General features: G+C 38.5%; 1 protein-coding gene across 1 annotated transcript in view; it reads right to left on the bottom strand.

Annotated features, from left to right (window-relative positions):
• LOC117431182 (protein sidekick-1-like) overlaps nt 1–22,326 on the bottom strand; it is a 368,061-nt gene extending 345,735 nt beyond the window's left edge. The window contains exon 1 of the mRNA XM_034051879.3: nt 20,294–22,326. Within this exon, the coding sequence (XP_033907770.3) occupies nt 20,294–21,083 (790 nt within the window). The 5' untranslated portion in view covers nt 21,084–22,326. The remainder of the gene's footprint in view (nt 1–20,293) is intronic.
• Nucleotides 22,327–26,458: the final 4,132 nt, after the last annotated feature.

Below are 26,458 nucleotides of genomic sequence, written 5' to 3'. Positions count from 1 at the left end.
CTTAGCAGACGCCCTTATCCAGGGCGACTTACAATCGTAAGCAAAAACATTTCAAGCGTTACAATACAAGTAATACAATAAGAGCAAGAAATACAATAACTTTTGTTCAAGCAAAGTACAAGTTTGACAAACCACAATTCAATAATACAGCAGGTAATAGTGATAGTTACATCAGGATATGATTAAATAGTGATAGTTACATCAGGATGTGATTAAATACAAAGTACTACAGGTTAAAAACTTGGCAGATTACAGTATTCTGAAGTACAGGATTAAATGCAGTAAAATAGGGGCTGATAAGAGCAAAATGAAGCACATTTACATGAAGGGTGATAGTGTCCCAGGATACAAACAGAGGAGTTCTACAGGTGCTCTTTGAAGAGGTGAGTCTTAAGGAGGCGCCGGAATGTGGTCAGGGACTGGGCAGTCCTGACATCTGTAGGAAGGTCATTCCACCACTGCGGAGCAAGGGTGGAGAAGGAGCGGGCTTTGGAGGCAGGGGAGCGTAGCGGTGGTAGAGCTAGTCTTCTAGTGCAGGCGGAGCGGAGAGGTCGAGTGGGGGTGTAGGGAGAGATGAGGGTCTGGAGGTAGCTGGGTGCAGACTGGTCAAGGCATCTGTAGGCTAGTACAAGAGTCTTGAACTGGATGCGAGCGGTGATCGGGAGCCAGTGGAGCGAGCGGAGTAGTGGAGTAGCGTGGGCGAAGCGAGGCAGAGAGAACACCAGGCGGGCAGCAGAGTTCTGGATGAGCTGGAGCGGACGGGTGGCGGACGCAGGGAGGCCAGCCAGGAGGGAGTTGCAGTAGTCTAGGCGGGAGAGTACCAGGGCCTGGACCAGGAGCTGGGTAGCATAGTTGGTGAGGAAGGGTCGGATTCTTCGGATGTTGCTCAGGAAGAATCGGCAAGTGCGTGCCAGAGTGGAGATGTGCTGGGAATAAGAGAGGCAGGGGTCCAATGATGAATGAACCGAGCACAAGGCTAAGTGATAACTGGTAATTATATTGGCAGTATGAGTATAGGATAACTTTTGCTGGAGGAAGACTTTATTCTATCTGCTGGCAGAAAACTTAAAGTTAAAAATTAAAAGCAAAAAAACGTTTTTAAGCTTAAAACCGTTTTAATGGGCTTGACCCAGGTCAGGTTTTACACCTTAGCTAGAATGAAAATTAGTAACTGGGGTAGCCTGTCCTTGAGTCAAGAGGGTAGCTAAACCCTAAAGTTAATCCAAAACTTAAGCAAAGAAGACAAATAAACACACACAAATTTATATAGTTAGCTTCTGGGTCCCATATCCGCCGCATGAGAGCAGGCAGATGCAAGCGGCAGCAGTGTTTAAGCCAATAAAAAACAATCAAACAAAAACTGGCAGACAGGGATGCTTTGCCTACATGGTTAAATATGTCTTTATATCCCTTCCTTGTTTAATCTAGATTGTTTCTTCTCCTGATGTGATCATGTGTGTTGGTAAAGTTTTTTTTTTTTTTTTTTTTGTATTATGCGTTAACCTGAGTTAACTGTACAAATTGTCAGGCTCTAAAGTAAAATCTAAATCAAGTGGCTTCCTGTCCTTCCCTGTGTGTCTTTACTAAAAACGAAAGCTATGGATGAGGTTCTTGTATTTCTCAGCCGTGCAGAAATACCTGCTTGAAAGCTTTTAGACTGACCATGCTGCTTGCTTCCCCATTAGCAATTCATTGAGTAATTTAGCAATAATCAGTTTGCCTATTGAGTTTAATTGACCTTGTTAGACAAACAGTGCCAGTAAGCAGTCAGCTGTAATATTAATGTGAAGCCAGCCTATTACTGGATATGATGCTACCCATTTCTGTTCTTCCAGTATGCCATTACAGCTGCAGTAATTAGGGCAATTGCCAGTCACGTACTGCTAAGCTCCATTGTTAATGCTTTACAAGTGCTAGTCTATGCGAGACTGCTTGTAGGCAAAATACAAACCTAGGAAGCCTAGTCTCAGATTTTTTTTACAGTTATTATTGAGCATCCTTGGCATCTATTATCTGTATGTCTGCAACTTTGAAAATCAACATTTAAAAATAGCGCTGTATAAATTTAAACCTCTAACAATGACAAACAGTCGTTTTGTCATCCCAACCACAGATTGATTACTGTTTTTGTCTCTGTTAACGAGTACAACCCTGCATTGAAGTGGGAACCTGCAAATGTCATTTTAACAAGGCGCTGTTCAAAGCTAAATGTACGTTAAAGCAAATAAACAAGGACTGTAAATAGAAACAAAATGCAAGTACAGTGTAGTAGATGGTACAGGACTGTGTTTTTTTTGTTTTTTTTTCTAGGTCGATTGGTTATTTTTCTTTTGATCCTCATCTGCCACTTTGCATTCTTGCTGTGGACAAGAAAAAAAAAGTAAAATTACCACACAGAAATGACAACTGTAAGTCACCAGACAAATCAAATTTATTGGACTCCCACACTCACACAGTGAGAGTTACAGCAACAGTCCTCATTGGTGCCCATCAGCCTCAAGGGAGGCTTCAAACTGCATGTGAACATTGAGGGGGTAGGGGGTTGTCTGTTAAATGCCTTGACCAGCCCTATTTCATTGCATTGCAGTATCCACTAGGACAACCTAGTACGTCTCAGTGCAACAGAGTTCAACCTCTTATGCTTGGATATTCAGGTCACCTAGCACCTAAATGATACTTTGTCTCTTTCAGTACCACTAATGATTACTTATGTGTTACGTAGAGCGCGTCACCCATATAATTATTGACTTATATAATAAAAAATGTTCTTGCAACCATTCAACACCAAGTCATTTGAAGACAACAAGTCACCACAGCTACTGGTGGATCTGTGAGTGCATCTCTCAAATTGGGGTTTGTGGTTTCGTAAAAAACGATGACAGCAGCCCTGCCAAGATAAATAAAAATAAAAAATCTCAAGTAATTCAAGTAAGTCAAAAGCTTAAATATCGTATTCTAAGGGGCTTCCAGAACATTCTCAATTTGCTGTTTTATTTAAGCCCATATCCAACACAGTTGTTATGCCCTTCCACTAGTTCTAGCAGTATCTCCAGCACATGGGACTCACTTTGCTCAGTTCATCAAAATTTAGCACATTGTTTATGCTGTGCTGATTTTGGGAATAAACTATTTTAATAAACAGCTTAAACCAACATTGGAGGTCTACCACATTATGCCCATATCCCTGCAGGAAACCTAGCAAAAAAATCATTCATTAGCGATCTTCACAGTTTTCCACGAATGCAATCACATCCTGCAATAAGGCACGCTTAATCACATTATCGGGACGCTGCCAAAAACTGCTAACATTTGGATGGGGTTTTAGAATAAAAATCAGTTTATTAAGCAATACGTACAGTGTACAGTGCCAGTTAAGGCAACAGTTTTTCTTAGCCAACCACTGACTGAAAATGTTAAACTGCTGATCACATTTTAAAAAACAATATGGTAAGTTTTCTAGCTTTAGAAAACTCCCCTTAAAAGATCCTTAACCCCTGCATGGTGGTGTTAGCACTTCCATTCATTCCACAACTAGTACACCATCAAAACGTACAAGTAATAACTCTAAACTGTCCCAAAAATCTGACATTTGCAAGGTTTGCTTTAGACTGATGCTTGTACAGTGCCATTAGCATGCTGTAGCTTTAATACAAGAGAGTCTGAGGTCTGCACCCCAGTGCCAGGAATACATTTCCTTAATCAAGCATCCACCCATAGAATAATGGTAGATCTAAATAAAGCCGTCCATTATTAATGCTGGTGTTTTCCCCCTGGGGTAATTTTACTGACCTCCCAATCTAATCAATATAAGGACCTCAGTAAATAGGAGGTTTATGCTGTTTAGGGTAACACGGTTGGGTTATGAGTAATGCTACGATTTTGCCACGGAGGTCACGGAAATCATAAATTTAAATAAAGTCCGCAAAATCTTGGAAATGGGTGTAAAAACACATTTGATTAGGTGCAAAAATGCAATATGTCATGCAGTGAAAATACAAATCTGCAAGTATCTGTAAATCTTTTGCTTGTGTATGCACGCAACCTTATTAAGTGGAGCGATGTAGGTCAGTGAATGAGAGTTGTAGAAGTAGCTGAGCAAGCAAGCATGTACATGAGTGGAGTTGAAGTTTAAAGGATGAAATCAGGTGAAAAAATGGCGACAGAAGTGCAAGCAAAGTGGCAACGATTACTGCTACATTAGGGAAGTGAAAAATATCCAAAGTGGAGATTTCATGAAAGTGGTGGCATGATGTTTTGTACAGCATGTCATGTTCCTACAAGCTGTGACAAACATATTGAAATTGCTTTACATAAACGGAAGCTACAACCCGTTGATACTGCAGTAGGAAAGACAGCTATACAAAAAAAAAACAGTGAGTGAGCTGTTTTCTGTAAAGACAGAAGAACAAATGCATCGGAGAACAGAAGTTTGCCAATTACAAAGGCTTTCATTACAACATGCTGTTTCAAAATCATGGAAAGGTCTAACTGTTAATTTTGTACTCTAAAGTAGCATTTAAACTTTGTCAGTAGTCAAAAGCAATAGTCTATATATTATTGGTTTTAGTGTGCTATTTAAAAGCTCTTGTCTATGTTGATGTAGCTAAAACTACATTACTTGGTGACCTTTCCTTCCGTGAATTCTTTTTTTTTTTTTTTTGCTGCACCTCGCCCGTGAAATGTACATAATATTACTGTGCCAAAATCATAGCCTTAGTTATAAGTATGAATGCTCAAAAGAGCAGCCATGCAAAATATATTTAATACATCTTTTTTAAAAGAGACATCAGCAATATGCTTTCAGCTGATGTGAAACTATTTTCCTCATTCAGTGAGCAAATAACTTAAAGAGAAAAAATGGTTTACTGTCCAAGCTATCCATCCAGATTTCTTATTAATAACTATTTTCTACCATATCTGTGAGTACAAGCCAGGGGATAGCTGTTTAGTTTGTGGCCTATTTATTTATACTGTGGCTTGACTGTGTGATGGAAAGGTGATCTGTTTTAATTCTGAGTCACTGTGGTAAAGTGTGCAGGTGCAGGTGATCAATAAACCGATAGACAGTTATAATCCAGGTGCAATGTTGTTTAATGGTTTGTAATCCAATTGCCTGATGGCATAACAACAGTAAATAATAAACAATGTTAACAGGCAATACAGCACCGTGTATTGCTCTGTTTAAATCCACGGTTGGTTCCCAAATAATAAACAGTCCCGTTCTTATTAACCCACATGTAACACGTAACACAAAAACACAAACACAAGTCCACAGTTCGTGCTCCAGTGCTCATTGTGAATATACAGTCCTTGGTGATACAAAGTGCCATGATGTTGATCCGGGTTTAGTGCTGGCCTTGGCGACAGTTCTGGATCGTGTTAGCCGTCTAAACAATAACAAACAAAATACTCACGATTAACAGCACAGGTTTCTCAAAGTTTAAGCATTAACAAAGGAACAGATCACCTCACTACATCCCCTTAATATACCGTCAACAATGACCCCTTGGTTAATGAGCGCGCCTGCTCCTCCAATACGCGGATGCCACACCGTTAACTTTCTGGGTCAATTACTTAGTGTACCGTAGCTCCGTCCCCTTTCTAGATGGCCGACTTCCGCCTAACCCTGGGAATGAACTGTCGGGCAATCCAGTCCAGGGTACTCTGTTCCCTTTACTCAGCACCCTCACTGGTCGGGAAGGAGATCTAACACCAAGAATCATTCGATCTCTGTCACAGTCACTAAGTTTCTTTATTTGAATTCCACAAGATTAGTCATAACAAGTTGCAGTGGAACTCCGTTTATCTGTGTGCTTGGGGGAACAGATGGGTGAAATCTGCGAATAAATAAGGTGTCATTGCATGTGATTAGAATGCATGAATAAAATACAGAAACTAGTAAATTAACGTTTACAATACTGTATATTACAAAGACAATATTAGATACTTAACTCAATACCTCCAATCTTTGTCCTGGAGCTAAGGTTTTCAATAAATATTACGGCAGGATGGATCTAACCTAACGCATCCTGCAAAATTAATAGGTTTTCCTATTTTGTTCCCCAAAGGAGATTTTTTATTTAATGTAATAGTTACTGAAAAGCAGATTATATTCAATCAGTGTGTGACAGGGAAAGCCCTGTCACTGGTGCTTACGCAAAGGTGTGCAGCTGGGACGCATTGCTAAGTAACCAATGGAGCAGTTAGGCTCGTCTGGTTCTGAGCTGATCGGGGAGTCTGGATTGGCTGGGGGGCGTGCCCAGGGATGCCAAGCGGAGCTCAAAAAGCGTCTGTGTGTCACAGTTCGAGGCGACTGCACCACCATACTACACAGAGGGGTGCCTTTGTTTACATCAAGGAGGCTTGTAATGAGAACGATAATAATCTAATTATTTATCGATTGGGACTCCACGATAACAAATCGATAATATTTTAATGAAATCGAATATTCCATGAAATTAAAAACGTGTCTTGTACATATTAACTTACTGTCAAGAATGTAATTGCTTCTAAAAGTTACTGAGAATATTCGTCTGTGAACAAATACAGGATGATGATGCAGAGATCAAGAGTATCCTGCTTTGTTAATGTATTTTATACATACTATTTTGTTTTAAATCCGTCCCAAGTGTAGTCGTCTGTCTTGAGCGAAACTATTAATATTTAACATTACTACGCTGTCACATGCAGCGGTTTCAGAAAAAGTTTTTTAGTTTTTTTACCTTTTCATTTTGAAGCAATTCACTATTCGCAACCTTTTTCGTTTCTGATTACTGTTTGAGTCTAAATACCTCTGGATCGTAGCTTGACGCATGTGATCCAATGAAACGTTGCAGGTTGTACAAAATAGTTTGCCACCAGTAGAATGCAAAATGATTGTACATGATCTGCTGCAGTAATTATTATAGATTGTTTTAATTTATTTTGGACACTCGCAAAATTTTCACTCCTAGGATACTAAACCCGCCCCAGATGCCCATATCTACTAATCAGTGAGGAAAGCCCATAGTGGTTATTGGCTGCTGCTAAGTGTCAATCAATAAATCCTATCCAGTTTTCTTTTTGAAATTGAAACAAGCTTGCAATCACATCAGGATCCTGGACCGATACACATAATTTAATTGAATTTAAGTGCAGGGTAAAAATGCACAAAATAGACAGTTTGCACGGTGAAGAATGAATTTCACGGTCTGTGTCACGTTTTTCACAGCCGTGAAATAGGTAGGGCCTTAGTAATCTACTGTATAAGTGTAAGCGAATCCACATGGGCACTCCAGTATGTTAGGCATTTTTGGTTGCGACGTGGTATATAGATTGATTAGGCCTACACATGTATGAAAGAGTCTACATATCTTGGTTGCGATGTGGGCAGTAAATCAATTAATAAATTCACATACATGTATGAAAGAGATATTAAATTAAAAGATAAATAAAATTATCAACTGGAGTTGTCGCTGTCGAAAGTTCTGTTGCCAGAAAAGGTAGGCTACCTCTAATGTACTGGTTGGAAAAATGATGATATAGTTGTACTTACTGAAGATAATGTAAATCCAAGTGGCTATGCAAAGTCATGTAAAGTTTTGATTAAAATATGGCAGCAAAAAGTGAAATAAATCTCTGCAGCCAGAGTAGCTGGGACACGTAATTCATAAATTGTAACAAACAGCAAATTAAAACAAAATGAGAGACTGAATTATTTCCATGTGAATAGGCCATAATGTTAATGTAGTTTTCAAACCTTGTGTTTTTTTTTTTTCTTTGGACAGTGGGGTTGATTTTTTCTTTTTTTTTTCTTCTTCTTAATTTACCGTTATGTTTACACTGGAAATTTGTCAGATTTTACACAAAACAAGGCAAAGGCTAGTGACGGCAGGAATATGAGAGTGCTATATTTAAATTCCAAGGTATTTATAAAACTTCTCTTAAAACATCGGGATTTGTTTGAATGAGTTTTCTATAAAAAGAGAGCTTATTGTTCCTTTAAACTTACTGTGAATTTTTTTTTTCATTTTGTTTTTTTTAAAGCATTTTAACTCAATAGCGATCAATAATCGGCGTTAGAATTTGCATGATAATCGATGTCAACGTCAGGGTTCGATTTACAACACGAATAACTACTGCAGAAACCTGCAACTGCAAGACGTTGCCTGTGAAGGCTGCTCAGCCAGACCGTCACAACGACCTGGAGTCGCTAGGAGGCCGTGACTTTGGGGGTAACAGCAAAAGGTTAGTTTAGGGGATGTTGATCGCAACCAAGTATAGAGAGGGTTACCACAGTGTAGTAAGTTTCAACTTTGTTTTATTGTGTTTTCTTTATTAAATCCGGGACTAAGATTACTACTGTTGGTACCCGAGTGTCGGGCCTGTGTTGTTATTAAATCTGCGTGCCTGTGTGGCGTGTCAACACACAATTCTCTGTGTCTGCCTGTGACACGGATGGCTTGTGGGTGACGTGAGACCAGGAAATGAATGGATCAACACAGGTAAGTACTACGGGTGAAGTGCTGCTGCTCACGTTTAATAATAAATAAAAAGACAGACCAAAACAAAAACACTTTACAAAACAAAATGGCACGTTGGCCAAAACAGACAGACAATAAACACACACTATGAATAAACCAGTATCGTGCTGGTTTTAAAGCAGCACGAGTAGCAATTGTTATGGAATTTCTCTAGTTCTCGTTACCTTACATTCCGCCTCTGAACAACCCAACCTCATTCAGCCAAAGCTGCGGGTTTTTATACATGCGACCATCTCCAGATAAATGAATCAATCTGAAGACAGTCACATCCATGCTGTAAAATAATTAACAATAAAACATTATGTTTTTACACACTAAACCATAAATAATATTAATACAAAATACACACAAAATGCTCACACTGCCTCACTATTTTCCAGTGACGACCCACACATAAACCAAATCCCCCTGTTACATAGTGTTTAAAGTGTTTTGTTTCTTGATCGTTGTGGTCAGGTCATTGGTTGTCCCAACTGATGTACTGTGCTTCATAGAAAAATAGTCAATTTAATTTAATGGAAAAGAAGGTTTAATAGAAATCATGGAATGGTTGCACTGGTTAAACTACCAATATACTGTAACCTTCGTTCAACAGTCTCCCCGGTATAAGGAGATGGGACGAACGTCACAATTTTACAGAACATGCTCAGATTCAAACTGGACAACAATCCCAGTGACATGTACTTTCATTTCTGCTGAATTAATGTACTATATGCAGGGCTGGTTTCAAGGCTTGAAGGTACTCATTTGTAAGTAATACTTACACTGAAGTTAGAGAGCTACAATACCAGCAGAGCAATCTGTTGGGAAACAATGGTGTTAGAGAACTAGTGTAGTCAAGGCCGTAGAAAGAAAGCAGGTGAAGCTGTGGATTTGTATGTAGAGACTGAAAAGAGGGAAACGTCATTAACAGCTAGCAATGACATTTGGAATATTGTTGACAATACAGAAAAGTAAAGCTTAAGTGCCTGGATCAAGTGGAAATACTAAACATTTAATTAAAAGAAGCTGCATTATCTAATGTGAAAACCCTCAGAGGGTTTCAAAGTAAATCAGAATAACCAGCAACACTATTAGTAACATGCATTCATTCTGCAATCATTGTCAGTGTTAGTCATGTTTTGTAAGGGAAACAAAGGCTGAACAGCAACATGATGACAAACCCTAGTTTGTTCAGAAGTCCACACTTTAATGAAATTCTACAAGCAGGCCAATATATTTTTCTAAAGCTAATGGCAAAACAGAAAAAAATCTAATGATTTCCTTTACAAACACAACTCACGTTAATATATATATATTTATTACGGCAGCATTTGGGTTGCTTAAGGATTATAAAGATGAATGAAGTTCATTTGCTGGCTATTGTCCATTATACTTTTAACAAATGCATGTTAAACAAATGTGTAGGTCATTAAGAAGTTGGATGTCAAGGGGAGTTCCAAATTCTGTCATTCTTCCCTCAGAGAAAGAACCTATCTATAAATCTTTCAAGTCACAACAAACCGCTTTTTGTGCAAACTTAATGAGACAGCATATCTTATAATAGAAAATAATGATTTGCTCAGACAAGCCAGCATGCCTTCTCTGTGTGGGACATTAGCCCAACTGTTGAGTGCATTCAGGCTTAACCACCTACCCTACAGTAGGACTGTGTAAAGTAAAGACCTTGTGATGTAAGCTCCATATTCAAAATAGGCAGCGTGGGCTTTAGCAATATGCTAATTTTTTTAGAACCTCTATGTGACTATACCATAGCTTGGCAAGCTGTTAAGACTTATGAAGTTTATTTTCGGATTTCTAAATTCAGCACTGTTGAGTGTTTAATGTTTATGGATGCAAGCTACCTAGATAACAGTAGCAGGGCAGCAGTGTGGAGTAGTGGTTAGGGCTCTGGACTCCTGACTGGAGGGTTGTGGGTTCAATCCTAGGTTGAGCAAAGTACTTTACCTAGATTACTCCAGTAAAAACCCAACTGTATAAATGGGTAATTGTATGTAAAAATAACGTGATATCTTGTAACAATTGTAAGTCGCCCTGGATAAGGGCGTCTGCTAAGAAATAAATAATAATAATAATAATAATAATAATAACAACAACAACATGGCAAGTTGATGACTTTTTCTATTACTTACCCACAGTGGCACAAAAATGTTAAAATGCACACAACTTGCATGAATACAGCCCTTAAGCTCCTTTCATCTGGACTGCTAATTGGGTATTCAGTTTCTGTTTAATATTGTATAAAAGGACGTGTGAATAGAAAGCCCAAAACTTTCCCTTTTTTTCATATGCTGCAATAGCCAGATAAAGGGTTTCCGGTACAGGGGAGACAGACATGGAGATTTGAAGTTGATCAATTACAACATTTACGACCCCCCGAGCCCAGCTGTGGAAGAAAGTACAGAGAATAGAGTAGAACATTATAATGCGACTCACTAAACTCCCGTGAAAGCTGTACTGCAAATATATTTACATATACTGTATATTTAGAATGAAAGGCAATTAATAGCTTCTTATAGACCATAGCATGCCAAATGAAATTTTAGTCGATATGGCATTAAGAATTTAAAATCATTTGGGAAGATATTCAGACCAAAGAAAATAGAGAAAACACAGATCTGATCAAAAGGAGTCCCTGGATCCTTTGCGCTGCTAATTGGAAACACAAGCTGTAGGGTACTGCAAGGGGCTGCCCACTTGCTCCTGTACTGTTCTGCTTTCAACACTTCTTCAGAGCCATATGCCTGGGGTTTATATCTAGAGCACTGGACTATTTCTTTCAGACAATTAACTGCCTGCACATTGACTAAATGTGACAAATATGCCTTCCCCACCATGTGAGAATGCAGACAGCCCTGAAGGACAGACTGAGCCCTGCTGCCAGAAGCAAACAGGCTGGGCAATGCGGGAGCGACACACAGAGAGGCTCTGCCAAGATCAAATCAATGTATCGCAGAGCATTGAGAAAATGATTTTAGTTCTGGGCAAAAATACCTGAAAGCTATTAAAGAAACACATTTTCTGCTGCCCACTGATCAAGAGGGAAGAGGGCTCCAGTTACTTATTTATTTGTTATACGTAACTCTTTTGTTAAGACTGGTTGTCACTGAGATAGACAAGTCTTTTTTTCTTTTCTTTCCTTTTATCCTAACTTTGTGTGTAGACGTGTGTTTGGACAGTAGAAATAATTAAGTCATCTGCTTCTGCCTCATTTACTAATGTGCAGCAAGGCTTCTATTAGACATTTTTATTATGCAATGCACAGATCCAGTTGAAGATACAGACAGCACACACCAATATAACACACACACAAAGGTGTGCACCTTAGACACAACAGGTGCACAGGAGTACGTTAATCAAACTTAAATCAGAGCGCCTTCAAAAGAAATGGTGTTCTTTTTTTTTATCCAACTAAAACAGGGTCATGAAACCAAAGTCTGCTTTAATAATAGCACAGCACACACATTAATAAATGACATGGCTTCTGGCAGTTTTCAACATCTGTCAGCTATTAAGTTACATTACAACTCGTCCTACACCACCCCGTCCTCTAGTGACTAAATATTAAAACGGTTCTAAATATTTATTTTGGAAGTATAATAAAAAGCCCCTTGGACAGAAACTCTCAAACATGTTCTTCATGTATCTCCTAACTGCCCCATCCTGGTGGTATGTTTATGCAGGTGCTTAGATGCACACGTTCTATTTTCCTAAGCATCTGGATTGCCGCACGAAATGCTACTGGGAACCACTAACCAAGTTCTCCAAAACTGCATGCACTCTTCTCCTCAGCCTGTGATTATAGTTTTCCCACGGTTATGGACACAACTTGTCGAAGGATAGGTGTCAGCTTGCGATTTTGTAGCAGCTTGTCAGGTCTGATATAAAATGCAGACATGTTTTCAATGACAACCATAATCAAGATTGTAACAGAAAAGCAGGACATAAAAAGTGATTCACGCTGTGGTTGGAGGGCGCGGTTCATCAATGAACAGACAACAGTGTTACCAGACTGGTCATGTTAGTTTTCAAAAGCTAAGCAAGGTTAGGCCTGGTGGGCAGCTGGATTAAAGGCCAAGCAACATTTGACACTGCAGTGTATGAAGTGGGGTTGATGGTTCTGCACAGATAACTCTCCCTGCATCCAAATATGATACCATTGCCTCAGCATTCAGTGGCATCATTCAAATGGGACATTAAACCAAGATCCAGCTGTTCCATTCTGTGGAGATTCCAAGGCACTTTAAAAAAAAAAAAAAAGGGTAGTAGTGTCCCACTCCTTCCAAAAACGACCATTATTATATAGGGGTGCTGTGCGCTGACTGATGTTTTACCCCATCCAGGGTATCCAATGTAAAGACATTTGTTTCAGAACTATTTTATATTTTCTAAGTGCTACGGATACCATTGCATCCTTGCTTAATCTTTCATTATTATGGCAATATCCCCATCACAACTTTGACTGCTTTTCATGACCAAGCTGTTGATTACAGAATTCTCAAAAGCTTTTTTTAGGTTTTTGGATGATCTCTGTGTTACGGTTGGCCCTTTATAATACAGTATAATATCTAGAACATGAACACCCTGGCCAAATTCAGTCTGGGCAGTATTGCTAACAGATTGTGATGGATTAATGAAAACCACATTTTGTTTGTCATGTTGTTTTGTTGTTTCTGTTTCAGTAAACTGCAGGGAAAGAGATCGTATCCATCTGAGACAAACATGTTAACATCCCCAAATTACAGCAGTGATTATTACAGTCACTAAAAAGATTACAGAAAGGACCATCTGATAAACTACTATAGACATAAAATACAATTCTGAAGTGCAAACAATTCAGGAACAAGATCAATAAGAATGCCCTAGGACCAAAAATGTTCTTTAATATTTTTGGAAGTACGTTTCCTTCTGCAAGAGCGAATAAGTTATTCAAACCGGATTACAAATAATCGAGTGGGATCAAGCACAAAATTAATGAATAGCAATGCCGGATTTCTATTCTATTCTGTTTTTTTTTTTTTTTTTAAATCTCTTATTAACTCTCGCAAAGAACCACACTTTCAACAATGATTACATAACATTTCATTTTTTCAGGGCTATATTTGCAAAGGACTACAATGCAGCGTAAGAAAACACTGCAGGGAAAAAAGTTTTACATTAACTGTAAACTAAATGTGTGTTTCACTTTTACTTTATTTGTTTATTTAGCAGACGCCTTTATCCAAGGCGACTTACAGAGACTAGGGTGTGTGAACTATGCATCAGCTGCAGAGTCACTTACAATTACGTCTCACCCGAAAGACGGAGCACAAGGAGGTTAAGTGACTTGCTCAGGGTCACACAATGAGTCAGTGGCTGAGGTGGGATTTGAACCGGGGACCTCCTGGTTACAAGCCCTTTTCTTTAACCACTGGACCACACAGCCTCTTTTACCATTGAATTCAACCTCCAATGGGAAGTAGTTTCAGTTGTTTGGGTAAATGACTAATGGTGAAGAGCATCAAAGCTTTGGGAATGAAAATAGACGTGTTTATGAGCTTATGAACCGCCAGATTTACCAGTAACAATCGCTCTTGTTGCTATATTAAGTGGGTGGGTCTTTACAGGCTACAATAAATGAGTTATTATGTACAAAACAAAAGACAAATCCCCATACCGTATGCAAATACAGAAAATAAAACCAATTTAGCACGTTCCCAAGACCAACACAACGCACACAGATTAAACGCACCCTGTGTGGCACTGTGTGGAGAGTTAATGGTTTGATCAAGCAACCCAAGAAATCAGGTTCCTCTTAGACCAGTGACTAGTGTAAGTCCTTAGTAAAACTCGATTGAAGCAGTACTATAAAATGAAATTAAATGTTTGTTTTTTTTCAGAATTCTTATTCATCACTTCTTCATCTTGATCCCTGGCCATTGTTACATTGTGTATTACTGACTCAACACTTAATTCAAAAAGGGATGAAAGAGGCGTTATATTTTATTGCAAAATATTCATTGAATTGCGTTTTTTCCTGAAGACTTATTGCAATTTTTATTTCCTTTTTTATCTGCAGGGCTGGATAAAGAGGGACTACAAATTGAAGATATATTATAGAGAGTGGCAATACTTATCAGAATGCGAGCAAAAACCATGCTGCCAATTTAAAATTGGAAAAATAGCTTTTCTTTCAAAAGAGGACAGATATTATTGTCCAGCAGTGACAAATCTGGGCAGAGGGGAAATATAGTCCAAAGTGTTTCAGTACACTCTGGTACCTTTTTCTAGCAAATCCAATCAGAAACAAAGCCTCTTCAACCATAAATAACAGTAGAAAAAAAAATAAAACAAAGAAAATCGCATCTGCACCCTGGGTGACATAACTTCCACTGCCTCCTCAGATAGCCAGCCAGCCTCCTTCATAAACACTGAAAGCTTTTGCTGAGAAGTGTATCGCTATGGCCAAAAGTTTTGCATCACCCTATAGAATTAACTCATTTTGCTTCATCAAGTCGAATGAAACCTGCTGAATAATGTTACGCCAAGATATTGAATTACATACCGCTTTGTAGTTTTCCTTATACTTAATTAAAAAAAAAAAAACTGACAAATTGAAAAATGTGACATTCTGAAATCCAACATGAAATATACTGTACTTATATTATGGCTTCCGGTAGACTTTTGCAATATCATTGTGTAGTTTCTTTGATGACAGGATGTTAAATTAAAGATCTAAATTATGTTCATAAGATTTTTTTATTTTAAAATTATGTCTCAGTCCTAAAATTCTAGGTGATGAAAAACATTTGCCCATAGCTGCATATAGACTTTGGTGTTACATTAGACTCCCCGATGTGACTGACAATTTGATGGCTAAATGACTACTGTCGCTTGCGAACTGGCAGGAAATAAAAACGTCAACGAATACTATAATTTGCCAAGATTTGTCAGTTAAGCACTAAAAATCCAAACAACTTACTGACCACTTTCAATTTATACAGAGAGTGAGTGAACATAATACAGCTTGCTTTAAACCCATGCCACAGAAACCACCAGAGAAGGACTGCAGGTTGTTGTTGCTGTTGAACGCTCCATAGTATCCCCTAATTTGGAAAGCCTTGTACCCACTAATCAAAAAGGTCACTGGGTGGTTACCACAGTTTCTTAAGACGAGAATGGTACAAGTCTTATCTTGAGCCACTAACTATTGAGAGTTGGAGATATTATCCCTAGTTGATTATGACACTCAAATATTTGATGCTGTCAATTCCCTGCCCTGCAAATGAGGCGTGGGAACAGAATGCAGTACCCAGCTGCAAGCATGTGTGCCTTCCTCTTGCCAACCAGCTACCTGCTGTGAGCTTTAAAACCTAATGCCAGACCGAAATTAGGAGGCAACATTTTTTTCCATATTAAAATAAGTCATTATAATGGAATGCTCAACATTTAGGAAAGAATTTAACATGACTGTGTTTAATTTAGGACATAAAACAGAAGACCACACCATGATCATGATGTATGCCCACTAAATTCCTCTTACAGTTACAATCCGTTAAAACTTTCTGACAGGCAACAAAAAAGAAAGTCTGTAATTCATTTGACTGAAACTAGGGCTTTTCAAATACAAAAAAAAATAATACAAATTGTGCCACTGAAAAGTACAATATCTAAGCAAAAAAAAATCTCTCTTAACAACCTTTTTTTCTTTTTTTTTTCAGGTCCCTAAACATTTCAAAACCAAAAGCAAGTTGAGTGGCTTATCAGGCTGAAGATCATAAACCCACAATAAAAAAGGTAAAAATCTATGTTTTGACTGGTTAGCCTTCTTCAGGAAATCACTGCAGGGAGAACAAAAACTGTGAAAGCAAGCAGCCTGTCTGCATCCTCCAAAGGTATTCTGTCAGCAGGGAAGCCTCTCAGACACAGCATCAAAATGTCTTAAAAAAATAAAAATAATAAAAAAAACAGTATGAAAAACGTTCATTCCTTGTGAAACCTGAGGACTGCTACCTTCCACTATATTATTAAAAATGTATTTGCTGATTGTGAAAGTGGCAAAATGATTAACTGAAAACTACATTTTTTTTCTTGTCTTTTCAAATTGTCTTCTGATCACATGCAATACAGAAGCAACTCCCAGTTAAGCTTTTCCAGAATGAAAGTTCACAGGAGAAAACAAAAAGATCAATCAGCCAGATGGGTCAAGATACAAAACCATTACCAGACACCTGGATGAGATCCCCATGGTTGGAGTTTGGTACAACTCAAATACAAAGCACTGTTTATGAGGGGCTGTCGTGTTTAATAATCATTACTGTATAATCTGACCAAATGGAGCAGAGGCTGCACAATAATGCGAGAAGACCACTCGATATCCAAAATCTTTCAGAAGCTAAAACACAACTGCTCATCAATCCCCAGAACATGTTTGCATCCTGGAGTATTAATCTTGTGGCAAAAACAAACATTCAAGAATTTTTTTTTTTTTTTATAGGTGCAAGCAGCCAGAGGCGTAGATCTCATTAAAAAGCCATCTTCCAGCCTCAATATGTTCATTTCCAAGATATATCAGCTGCTGTTGGAACAGCAGAATGGAATCTCACGGAATGTGAATTTTCAGCATCATATCAAAAGTAATGCCTAGATCATGCAGTCAAAAAAACAAACAAAAAAAAAACAACACAACCTGTCACTGTGCATCACGTGGTGTGTCATCCTGTTTGAAAGCCCATCCTCTTTATAGCATTCGTACAAGTTGAACTAAGTGTATTAGTTAATGCATGATTACAGGAGTGTGAAAACGGGAGATAACCAGGCTTTGCAGTGACATGCTGCATGTTGGTTCAAGCTTTTGTATGTTTAGCTCAATTCTTAAAGTTGCAATGCTAAAATCATGTTCATTTTTTTATTATGATTCTTATGAACTCTTGTCATTATAAAACACACACCCAATTTTATATTTTCACAAAGGACCATAATTAGCATTTAACACAAGTAAAGTCTCACATGAGGCAAATAATGATGAAATTTGACACCAGGTTGCACAACAAGAACAACAAAAGTAAAACTAGTTCATCATGGAAAAAGGACATCAGATGAAAGTGCTTATATGAACGATATACAAAAGACCCATGGTGTAGTGTTGCACCTACCTACAGGATCATATTCCACACTAATCACACACAAGGACTATCACGCCCTGTCCAACTTAATTATGCTTGCATTTGAAAAAAGAATATTGTGCAGGCAAGGCACACTCACAAAAATAATCATCTGGAGCCCACTCATTTTTCAGTATAATACCAGCCTACTTGGGTTATTACCACAGACAGTATGTTGCACAAAAAAAATGCTGGCGAAAAAATGCTGACCTGCATTAACAACAATTCAAAGGTCACTGTCTAAAGGTGGTCTGTTATATCCTGGGGATTGAATCTAACATGGCGATTCATCTGTCTGGACGCCACAGTGCTCCTTTTTTATTACACCTCAAAAGCTGTTCTTTACGATTGGCAAGCTGCTTCTTTTTGACACATTTTTCGCTGATAGAGGATCCAAATTTTCAAACGACCTTGACACTGGGCTTGAGAAACTGCTGACACAGCATGTGTGCATCAATAACTGCAAATGCTATAAACTAAATAAAGTATGTGCTGAAGAAACAAACTGCAGAGAAATGGTTTTTGGTGATTTTTAACTCTTTTTACCCTGGATACCGCTGCAGTAGTATTGTAGCTAGTTTTATGTACAATACAATTATATCATCACCTATAATTACTCAGAATGGAAAGTGTTAAAGTGACATACTGTACTGTATTACATTCAGATCATCTCATGATATGAAGCTGAGAGACTTCCTTCAAATTCACCTTAAAAACAATATCTTGACATTTGGAAGTGTTTGCATCATGCAACTGTTCATACATGCAGTAATGCCACAAGCATTCCTCAGAACCATTTACAGGAGCTGTGTGCTGATTCAGCAGCAGCTACTGTTGCAGGGCACATTCTTTCTGGTAATGCTCTGTTCTCTCAACAACTGCACTTTACAATGCAGGTGCCAACATGCCTGTACTGTACCTAAAACCAGGAAGTGGATTTGTATTGCTGACAGCTGGACACGTTATTAAACTGGAAAATGTACTTCAATGTGAAAAATAATTATGAATAGTGTACTGTACCAAACAAAAGTTGTTACTCTGAATTCTGTCAACGTGACACAGTTCATGTCGGTTTTGAAAAAGTACTTGAAGGTTTTGAGTACCTATTGCAGTTTAGCTATGACTTCTTATCAAAAATCAGTTTTGTTTACACATTTACACCAAACATTAAACTTGGAGTCGGGCGACCATCCTGCAAAGTGGTGGCTAAATATTTAAAAATGTTTTTTTGTTATTTTTTAAATAGCTGCAAGGTGATGTGAACCACACAGCAAACATTACTGCAGTACATCAAAGCATAAAAATAAAGAGTTAAGCCGACACGCAGTGCTGTAGTTCTGGTCTACTGAATCCTAGTCTTTTTATGGTAAAAGGTCTCACAGTGCACTGCGGTAGCAGCTGTACTTAAGTGAGCCAATAACTCGAGTCTGCAGATCCCAGAGGGACTCTGAAGGCCAAACCAAAGCAAAATGGGCCTTATGCTTTTGAATGCTGGGCAAGTTGCCCGGACATCATTTTGAGATCTCAGCTCCACTAAATTCATTACGGTTCAACCATATTTGGCTTCAGAGTGTGACCAGCTTAAGAAAGAAAGTGCTTTGGTGGTGTTATCATGAACGAAAGCCAGAGGCCACTGTTAAACACGGCAAAGCCTCCAACGTCTTGAGACCTCCGCTATCCTTAGTGTTCAAACAGTAGGGCTTCTCGTAACCCCTAATCCGAGTACAGTCCCCTATCGACCGTGCAAGAGACCTTCGGATATAAATACAGGTGATCTTACAGACAATTTAGTCTTTATTATGGGTTTGGCTGTACAACAGCCCACATTCTGGTTGTAAAGCGAAACTGCAAATGTAAAAAACAGATTTTTCAACAAAAACGTACATACATATTATTAGTACAGTATAGCAGTACAATAATGCAGTACTTGTGCTTTTCAGTACAGAAAATAAAATAAAAATCGGCACTTAATTTAATTGAGAAACAAAGAAAATGTCATGGCATTTTCAAACACATTGCCGAAGGACACTTTGAAGAGGTTTAAAAACGTTTCTAAAGAGCTTGTTTCTTGTTTTGTTCGCTACCAGCTGCTTTATTGATCCCGCTTTTACGAGTTCTAAAACTAATTCCTGTAATCCACTTCTGTCCAGTGACTCAGCGCCATTTTTGGCATGTGCAATCAACTGTGTTTGAGCTGGGATGCACCGTAACGATTATAAGTAGCATAGCTTACAGTTGTTAAGAGATTTGTCATTACTTTGCCAGTATACCTGCTGCAGGTGACACATACAGTTGGTGATAGCTTTCTCAGTGTTATGTAGATGCATATATATATATATATATATATATATATATATATATATATATATATATATATATATAAAATTACACACGCACACACATTATACCAAAATATTTAAAGCATGCTTATACATTTCACATTTTTCAAAACAGTAAGTTTGAATAAAATGCTGATAATAAACGTGGGCATTCAAGGCAATTCTCACATTTACAGAGAATATAATTTGCCTCTTGCAGACTCGAGGAATGCCATCCTTAAACTATGCTGTGTCAATAGTACAGACGCATCGACACAAAATCACGTCAACATGCTGTGTTCTGTCTTACCTTGTGCCATCGCTTTCAACACGTGGGTATGGAAAAGCAGGACCGCCCACCAACTCCATACACTTAATGTAAACCTTCTCCTTTGATTCCAAACGGAAGATCTGCGGCGTGCCGGTTTGCCACCTGTAATCTCTTTAGCAATATTTTTACCAGCAGACTGTTCGCCGGTTATTTCCTTACTGGTGAGATTCAAACGACGTGTTATTATTTCCCCACTTCTTTGGTAACAGTAAGATGCATTGCAATCCATGTCCCCGTCTCCTGCTTTGGTTTGACATCTATAGGTACTCCCGTTTACAACATTAAGGTTTCCACTAATGCGAGCAGTCCCTCTGTCCCGTGAACCTGCTCCAGTGGCGCTCGTGGTCATCTGGCGGCTTAAGAAACAGTCTGCCTTCTTCAGTCCCTTTTTTTGAACCCTCCACGCTTCACTATGCCGCCTTTCTGCAGACCGACTATTTAGTTTGTATAGGTAGTGGCGATCCCCACACTCCGTGACGGGTGTTTTCTCGCTGTAGAACATCTTACTGCCAGGGTCCCTCGGGCTGTCAAAGTCCACACACAGTTCATAGTCACTTCTACCCGAGCGCTTGTCCATTTCAGTTAAACCACTCGGGTCTTGATTCATTAGACACAGGTCATCTTGCGCGCTCATAAACAGACCCTGTTTATCTGTGGCAGCAGGTGAAAGCGACAGATTGCAGGGCGGTTCACCGTGGATCTGGGCGTCCTGCCGTTCATTCACTATAGAGGTGCTGGTTTGAGTTACTTCTTCACTGTGAAATATCATTTTTTTTTTGTAATTATCCTATTGCTAAATAGCTCGTTGGTGCATTTGTCAGTACAATGGGTTTGTTTAAATTGATTTTACTTTATGTTTCCGCTTTAAACGTGCAGATCCAGTATCAGTTGTTATGTCTATTCTTCAAAGCTGATATTCTACCAGTGCATTTGGAGCTGCAAACAGTATTGTTAACCACTAACAAAACATACTGTACCTAAACAGCATCCTTCATTATCAGCTGTTTTGACTCAGTCCAGTTCAAATCTCTTGTTTATCACCACGGAAGTCACAGCGTGCCAATGACTTTCCCGTCACAGATTGAGAACTTTCAGTCTGCACGACTGCAGGTTTTCTGTTTTAACTCCGAAGCCAAATTGATTGTATAATCCGTAGATTATTAAAATCCAGGTTGTTTATTTCAGAACCCGGTAATCCGTGTAGCTAATTTAATAGTCGTCCCGTTGTGAATCTGTCGCCAGACCAATATAAATAAAATAACAAAGCAGATTAAAAAAAAAATCTAAAGAAAAATATCCTTCCTTAAATCCAGTTCACATTTTCGAGTTCCTCATTTCAATATATTTAAATCCACAGATTTGTCCACCAGTAAGTAAATAATCACAGGAGTTGCCCGAGTTGGTTAAATGGCCTGTACAATAAGATATAAAATATGAAATGCAGTCACATACAGACTGTAGCAGTACTATATACGACTAGTACTAGAACAGAAACAGCGTGAATAAATGAACCTGCTGTTCATGTGGGCTGCGCTAGTAGTCCTTCCCGCACTGTGCCACATCAGTTCTTAAACAGAACTACACATTTGTATAATGTAAATGTTTAAAATGGGCCAAAAGCAAATAATTACCACACATCGAAATATAGAAATCGTGGCGCAAAACAAGAAACGATCTTTTACCTACAGAACTATGTCTAACAACTCCTTGCAACACTTTTTTTGATTCACTATACCACATCCACCTGCTGAAGAAAAAAAAATCAATCCAGTCGTTAGTCCGAAGAAGCAGAATGAATATTCACGTTTTCGTTATAACTGCATTCTGTTTTTAAACATTAGACTTGAGAACGTTTTGTTTACAAACACAAAGCACCCGCTCGAGAACCGACGACTCACCGCCACCAAGTAAAAAAACAGCAACTTCCATTCACAACAAACCCGTCCCGCCCCTGACAGCTCATTGGCTGGTGGATTTGGAAATGGAACGCCCTGCTGCATTTTCTTTGGACACACACGGAAGGCGGGATTCATCCAAACTCATGCACTGACTGCAGTCAGAAGTATGCAAACCCCTTATCTCAGTCAGGCAGTCCCACCCAACCCATGCGCGTTTAAAAAGATAAGAACTTGTTGAACTGTGAGTAATTATGTAATTATGCAAACAAATCAGGTTCTACTGCCTGGCTGCAGCAAATATCGTAAAAAAAAGAAGAACGTTGCAGATTTGCCGTCCAAAGTGGAAAGAGATTTCGAGGGTCACCCACTTTCAGGCATTAAATACACTAGCAGTCCATCCACGTGTCTGCCCATCCACGTGTCTTTTACTATAGTTTTTTTTTTAAGTCGCTTCAAAATGGTATACCAACATAAAATATAGTTCAGTCTTTCGATATTAATGTGAATCTAGAATCCTTTATACATTACTGTATTTTAGGAGCCACTGTGCAATAAAGAACTACAAAAGTATACCAGAGTATAGAAATCTTAATTTAATGATATTTTTAATGGGTGGATTCAACAGTTAGCTATTGTATGTCGCTTTATAAAACCTTTTGGAACAACAACTTCTGATTGGTTAAACAGCATCACATGACCAAATAATTATTTTAAATACAAATTAAAGTTTATGCCCTTTTGGAACTGTATACAACTGCAGATACACAATAAAAGTTTATTGTTTTTTTTTTAATTTAAAAAGTGTTTTTATTCCAAACCCACTGCACAAGTGAATAATGTTATGCAACATAGGACTGAGCATTAGTGCTACAATGCATTCACTGGCATGCTAACATTTTATGTAGGTGTCCCACAGTATAGTCATTTATACAGTGTGAGTTGTATACAGTCACAACTGGATCTCTATTATTATGGGGGTCAAGCACAGTTAATATGTGGTTTCCCTTGGGAATCAGTGAAAGTGTTATGGGCAGCAACTGAAAGCTGTCCAGTGAGACCTGTGCATGGGGTTGATCATTTAATGCCATTTTAACATTAAATGATAGTGAGGGGTGACCACCCAGCTAGTTAGACACTTATTCGATAGTTGGATGTGGTTAAAACCTAAAGTTAGACATTTTCATGATTCAGTGTTTATAACGTGTTTAGCTGATTATTTGGGTAAGAGCACTTTCTGAAGCAAAGCTTATTTTTTAAAATGTATTATTGATATTCCAATTATTTTCTTAGTTAAACGAGTCACTGTGTGACTTAACCACAACTACCATTTCTAACTGTACACAAAATATTGATAATGTATTCCCCTTGCACCCGGAAACAGTGCCACAACATTACAGGCAAATTACCTGCCCCCCTTCACTAAAAAGGCATTTAACAAAATAATGACACTCCAATGCCTTTCTTAGGTAAACCAGCCGCTGTGTCACTTAACCATTACTGCCATATGAAAGAACACACTGTACACAAACGATTGATACCAAATTTATTCCCTTGTCCCCCAGAAGAGTACCCCAAATTCACAGGCAAATACCCTGCCCCCCATCACTAAAAAGGCATTCTTTCCAAAAATAATGATATTCCAAAGACATTGTTAGGTAAACGAGCCTCTGTGTCACTTATCCACTAATGTCATATACAAAGTCCACACTGTACACAAAATACTGATACCAAAATCACAGGCCCAAAAAAAACTCTCTTAGGTAAACGAGCCGTTCTGTCACTTATTTTCAAAACCATTTTTAGGTAAATGAGACGCATGAAACATTGTGCAAATTAGTATCCTGTTTGTTTTGTAAGCAGTACAGGCAAAAGTTTTGCACCAGAAGCCATACTAGTAGTACAGTATTTCATTTTAGATTTACAAATGTCAAATTTCTCAGTTTCTGTCAGGTTTTTGTTAGGCAGTGCCAGAGGGAGAAGCCCTGTGGCAAAGGAAAAATCATTTGTTTGGTGGAGTTTGTGGAGAACAATTGTTAGGGGAACCTTTAGTGAAGGCTATAGCCCAGCCTAAGTGTGAATATTGTTTTTGGTGTTTGTTCCTGTTTTTGTTTAACCCTTTATTTTACTCCTGTTTTCTTGGTGTTTTTGTAAATAAACATGCACAACAGTGCCTTCACAGCAGCTTCCTGATGCTATCCTCTCACATTCACCATCATCTTGACTCTATCACTCTTTCTTTCCATCCCCTAGATGTTATTCTTCACCCCTCCTTCTCCTTCTCTCAACACATCTCCTCCCTATCACGCACTTGTCAACTCCTGTTCCAAGCTCTTCTATTCTCCCAACCTCGCTACTCTCATGCTACCCCTCTGCTTCGAACCCTCCATTGGCTACCTATCTCTGCTCGTATTCAATTCAAGACCCTTGTTCTTGTCTACCACTCTCTTCAGCACACTGCCCCCTCCTACCTCCAATCCCTTGTGTCTCCCTACACCCCCTCTCTCCCTCTCCTCTCCTGGCCGACTGGTCATGCCTTCCATCCACTCTCCATCCTCCCGTGCCCGCTCCTTCTCTTCCCTAGCCGCTCTGTGGTGGAACCAGCTACAGGAGAACTTCAGGACTGCCCCATCTCTCACTGCCGTCCTGCCTCCTCAAGACCCACCTGTTTAGACTGCACTTGTAGATCTACCACTCCTACTAAGCACTGGACTTGCCTGACCTACGCACCTTGTTACTGGATCCTCAGCTAATGCACTATCCTTGCACTATTGCACTACTATTATGTAATTGTAGATATAACTTGTTGTAATCCTAACTTGTTGCATCCTAGTTCATAATGTATTTTAGTAGTATTATTTGCACTTACTGTAAACTACACTGAATTTGAATATTAGGCTTGAATTGTAACCCTGTACTGCCCTGTATCACCAAGAGTGTAAAATGTATTTTCAGGGGTTAAAATGTAACATTGCCTTGATGTCATGAATATTCTCGATAAATAATGTACACTCTTTAATGGTTAATGGGGTAGGCATTAAAAAAGAGCCTTCCATTTTAACTGCAATGGTACTTTGAACTACTGTACAGCTACGTATGTGTTCTACAAGGTTAATCGGCTCAGCACATGTTTTTCATGGTATCACACTGACTCTGCAAATTAATTGCGTTGCTTATATTTTAACATTAAACTTAGTGAACATGTTAAAACAGCACCTTTTTTTGTGATTGCCTCTGACAATGATTCCACTTGGATTTGTAGCTCGACTGGGGTGTTTACGCTTCAACCTGTGTAGCTTCAAATTTTTCTTATTCTTACTGAGATTGGCTGCAAAGACAACAGGGCGAGTTTTTGTGTAAAGTTTAGTTATAACTACGTTGTAACTGTGAAATGTTCCGTTTTGTTTGTTCGCTAAATTTTAATATTAATAAAAAAAAAACATTAAGTAAACTGGAAAAATAATGTTTTATTTGTACTACTATGTATACAATATTAATACATTTCAACAATTAACATATTAAGACTAGCAAGTAGAAATAAAGCCCTGCGATGGACTGGTGTCCCGTCCAGGGTGTAGTCTCGCCTTGTGCCCTGTGTGTGCTGGGTTAGGCTCCGGCTCACCGCGACCCTGTAAAAGAGTAAGCGGTTAATGATAATGGATGGATGGATGGATGGAAGTACAAATAAACATATTTGCATCAAAATTTTACTGTAAGACACATCAAATAAGAAAAGGAAGAATAACAGAAACAACTAATATTAATAATATTAATACTACTACTACTACTAATAATAATAATAATAATAATAATAATAAACACAAAATGAACAAACTATGTGGTGTGGGGATATTGATGCACGTGGAATGATGTTTGTTTTGATTTTCCTCCAGTCCCAAATCTCTGTCTAATGAGGGTGGATCTAGCGTTTATTCCCACCAAAGTGTCATTTTCGCTGGAACTTCATCATCATCGCTGTCTGGCATCTCTTCTGCCTCAGGTAAGGGGATGTTCTTTGACAGACAGTTGTTCAAAAACAACTTCATCTTTCATTTTGTTAGTAAACAACATTTTATTTATATAACATATAAGTTATTTATTTACTTACGTGGTTAAAAAGATGTAAATGATTGTGAATAAAGAAAAACAGGCACATAAATAAATCTCAAACGCATTACTGTAGCAAGATAACCAAATAAAGTCATGCCTAGGGGATGAGATAAAATAAAAGGCAAGCACTTTATAATAT

The sequence above is a fragment of the Acipenser ruthenus genome, chromosome 22 (genome assembly GCF_902713425.1).
Source record: "Acipenser ruthenus chromosome 22, fAciRut3.2 maternal haplotype, whole genome shotgun sequence".
NCBI lineage: Eukaryota > Metazoa > Chordata > Actinopteri > Acipenseriformes > Acipenseridae > Acipenser > Acipenser ruthenus.
Note: the sequence above shows the minus strand (reverse complement) of the source record. Positions and strands in the feature narration are given on the sequence as shown.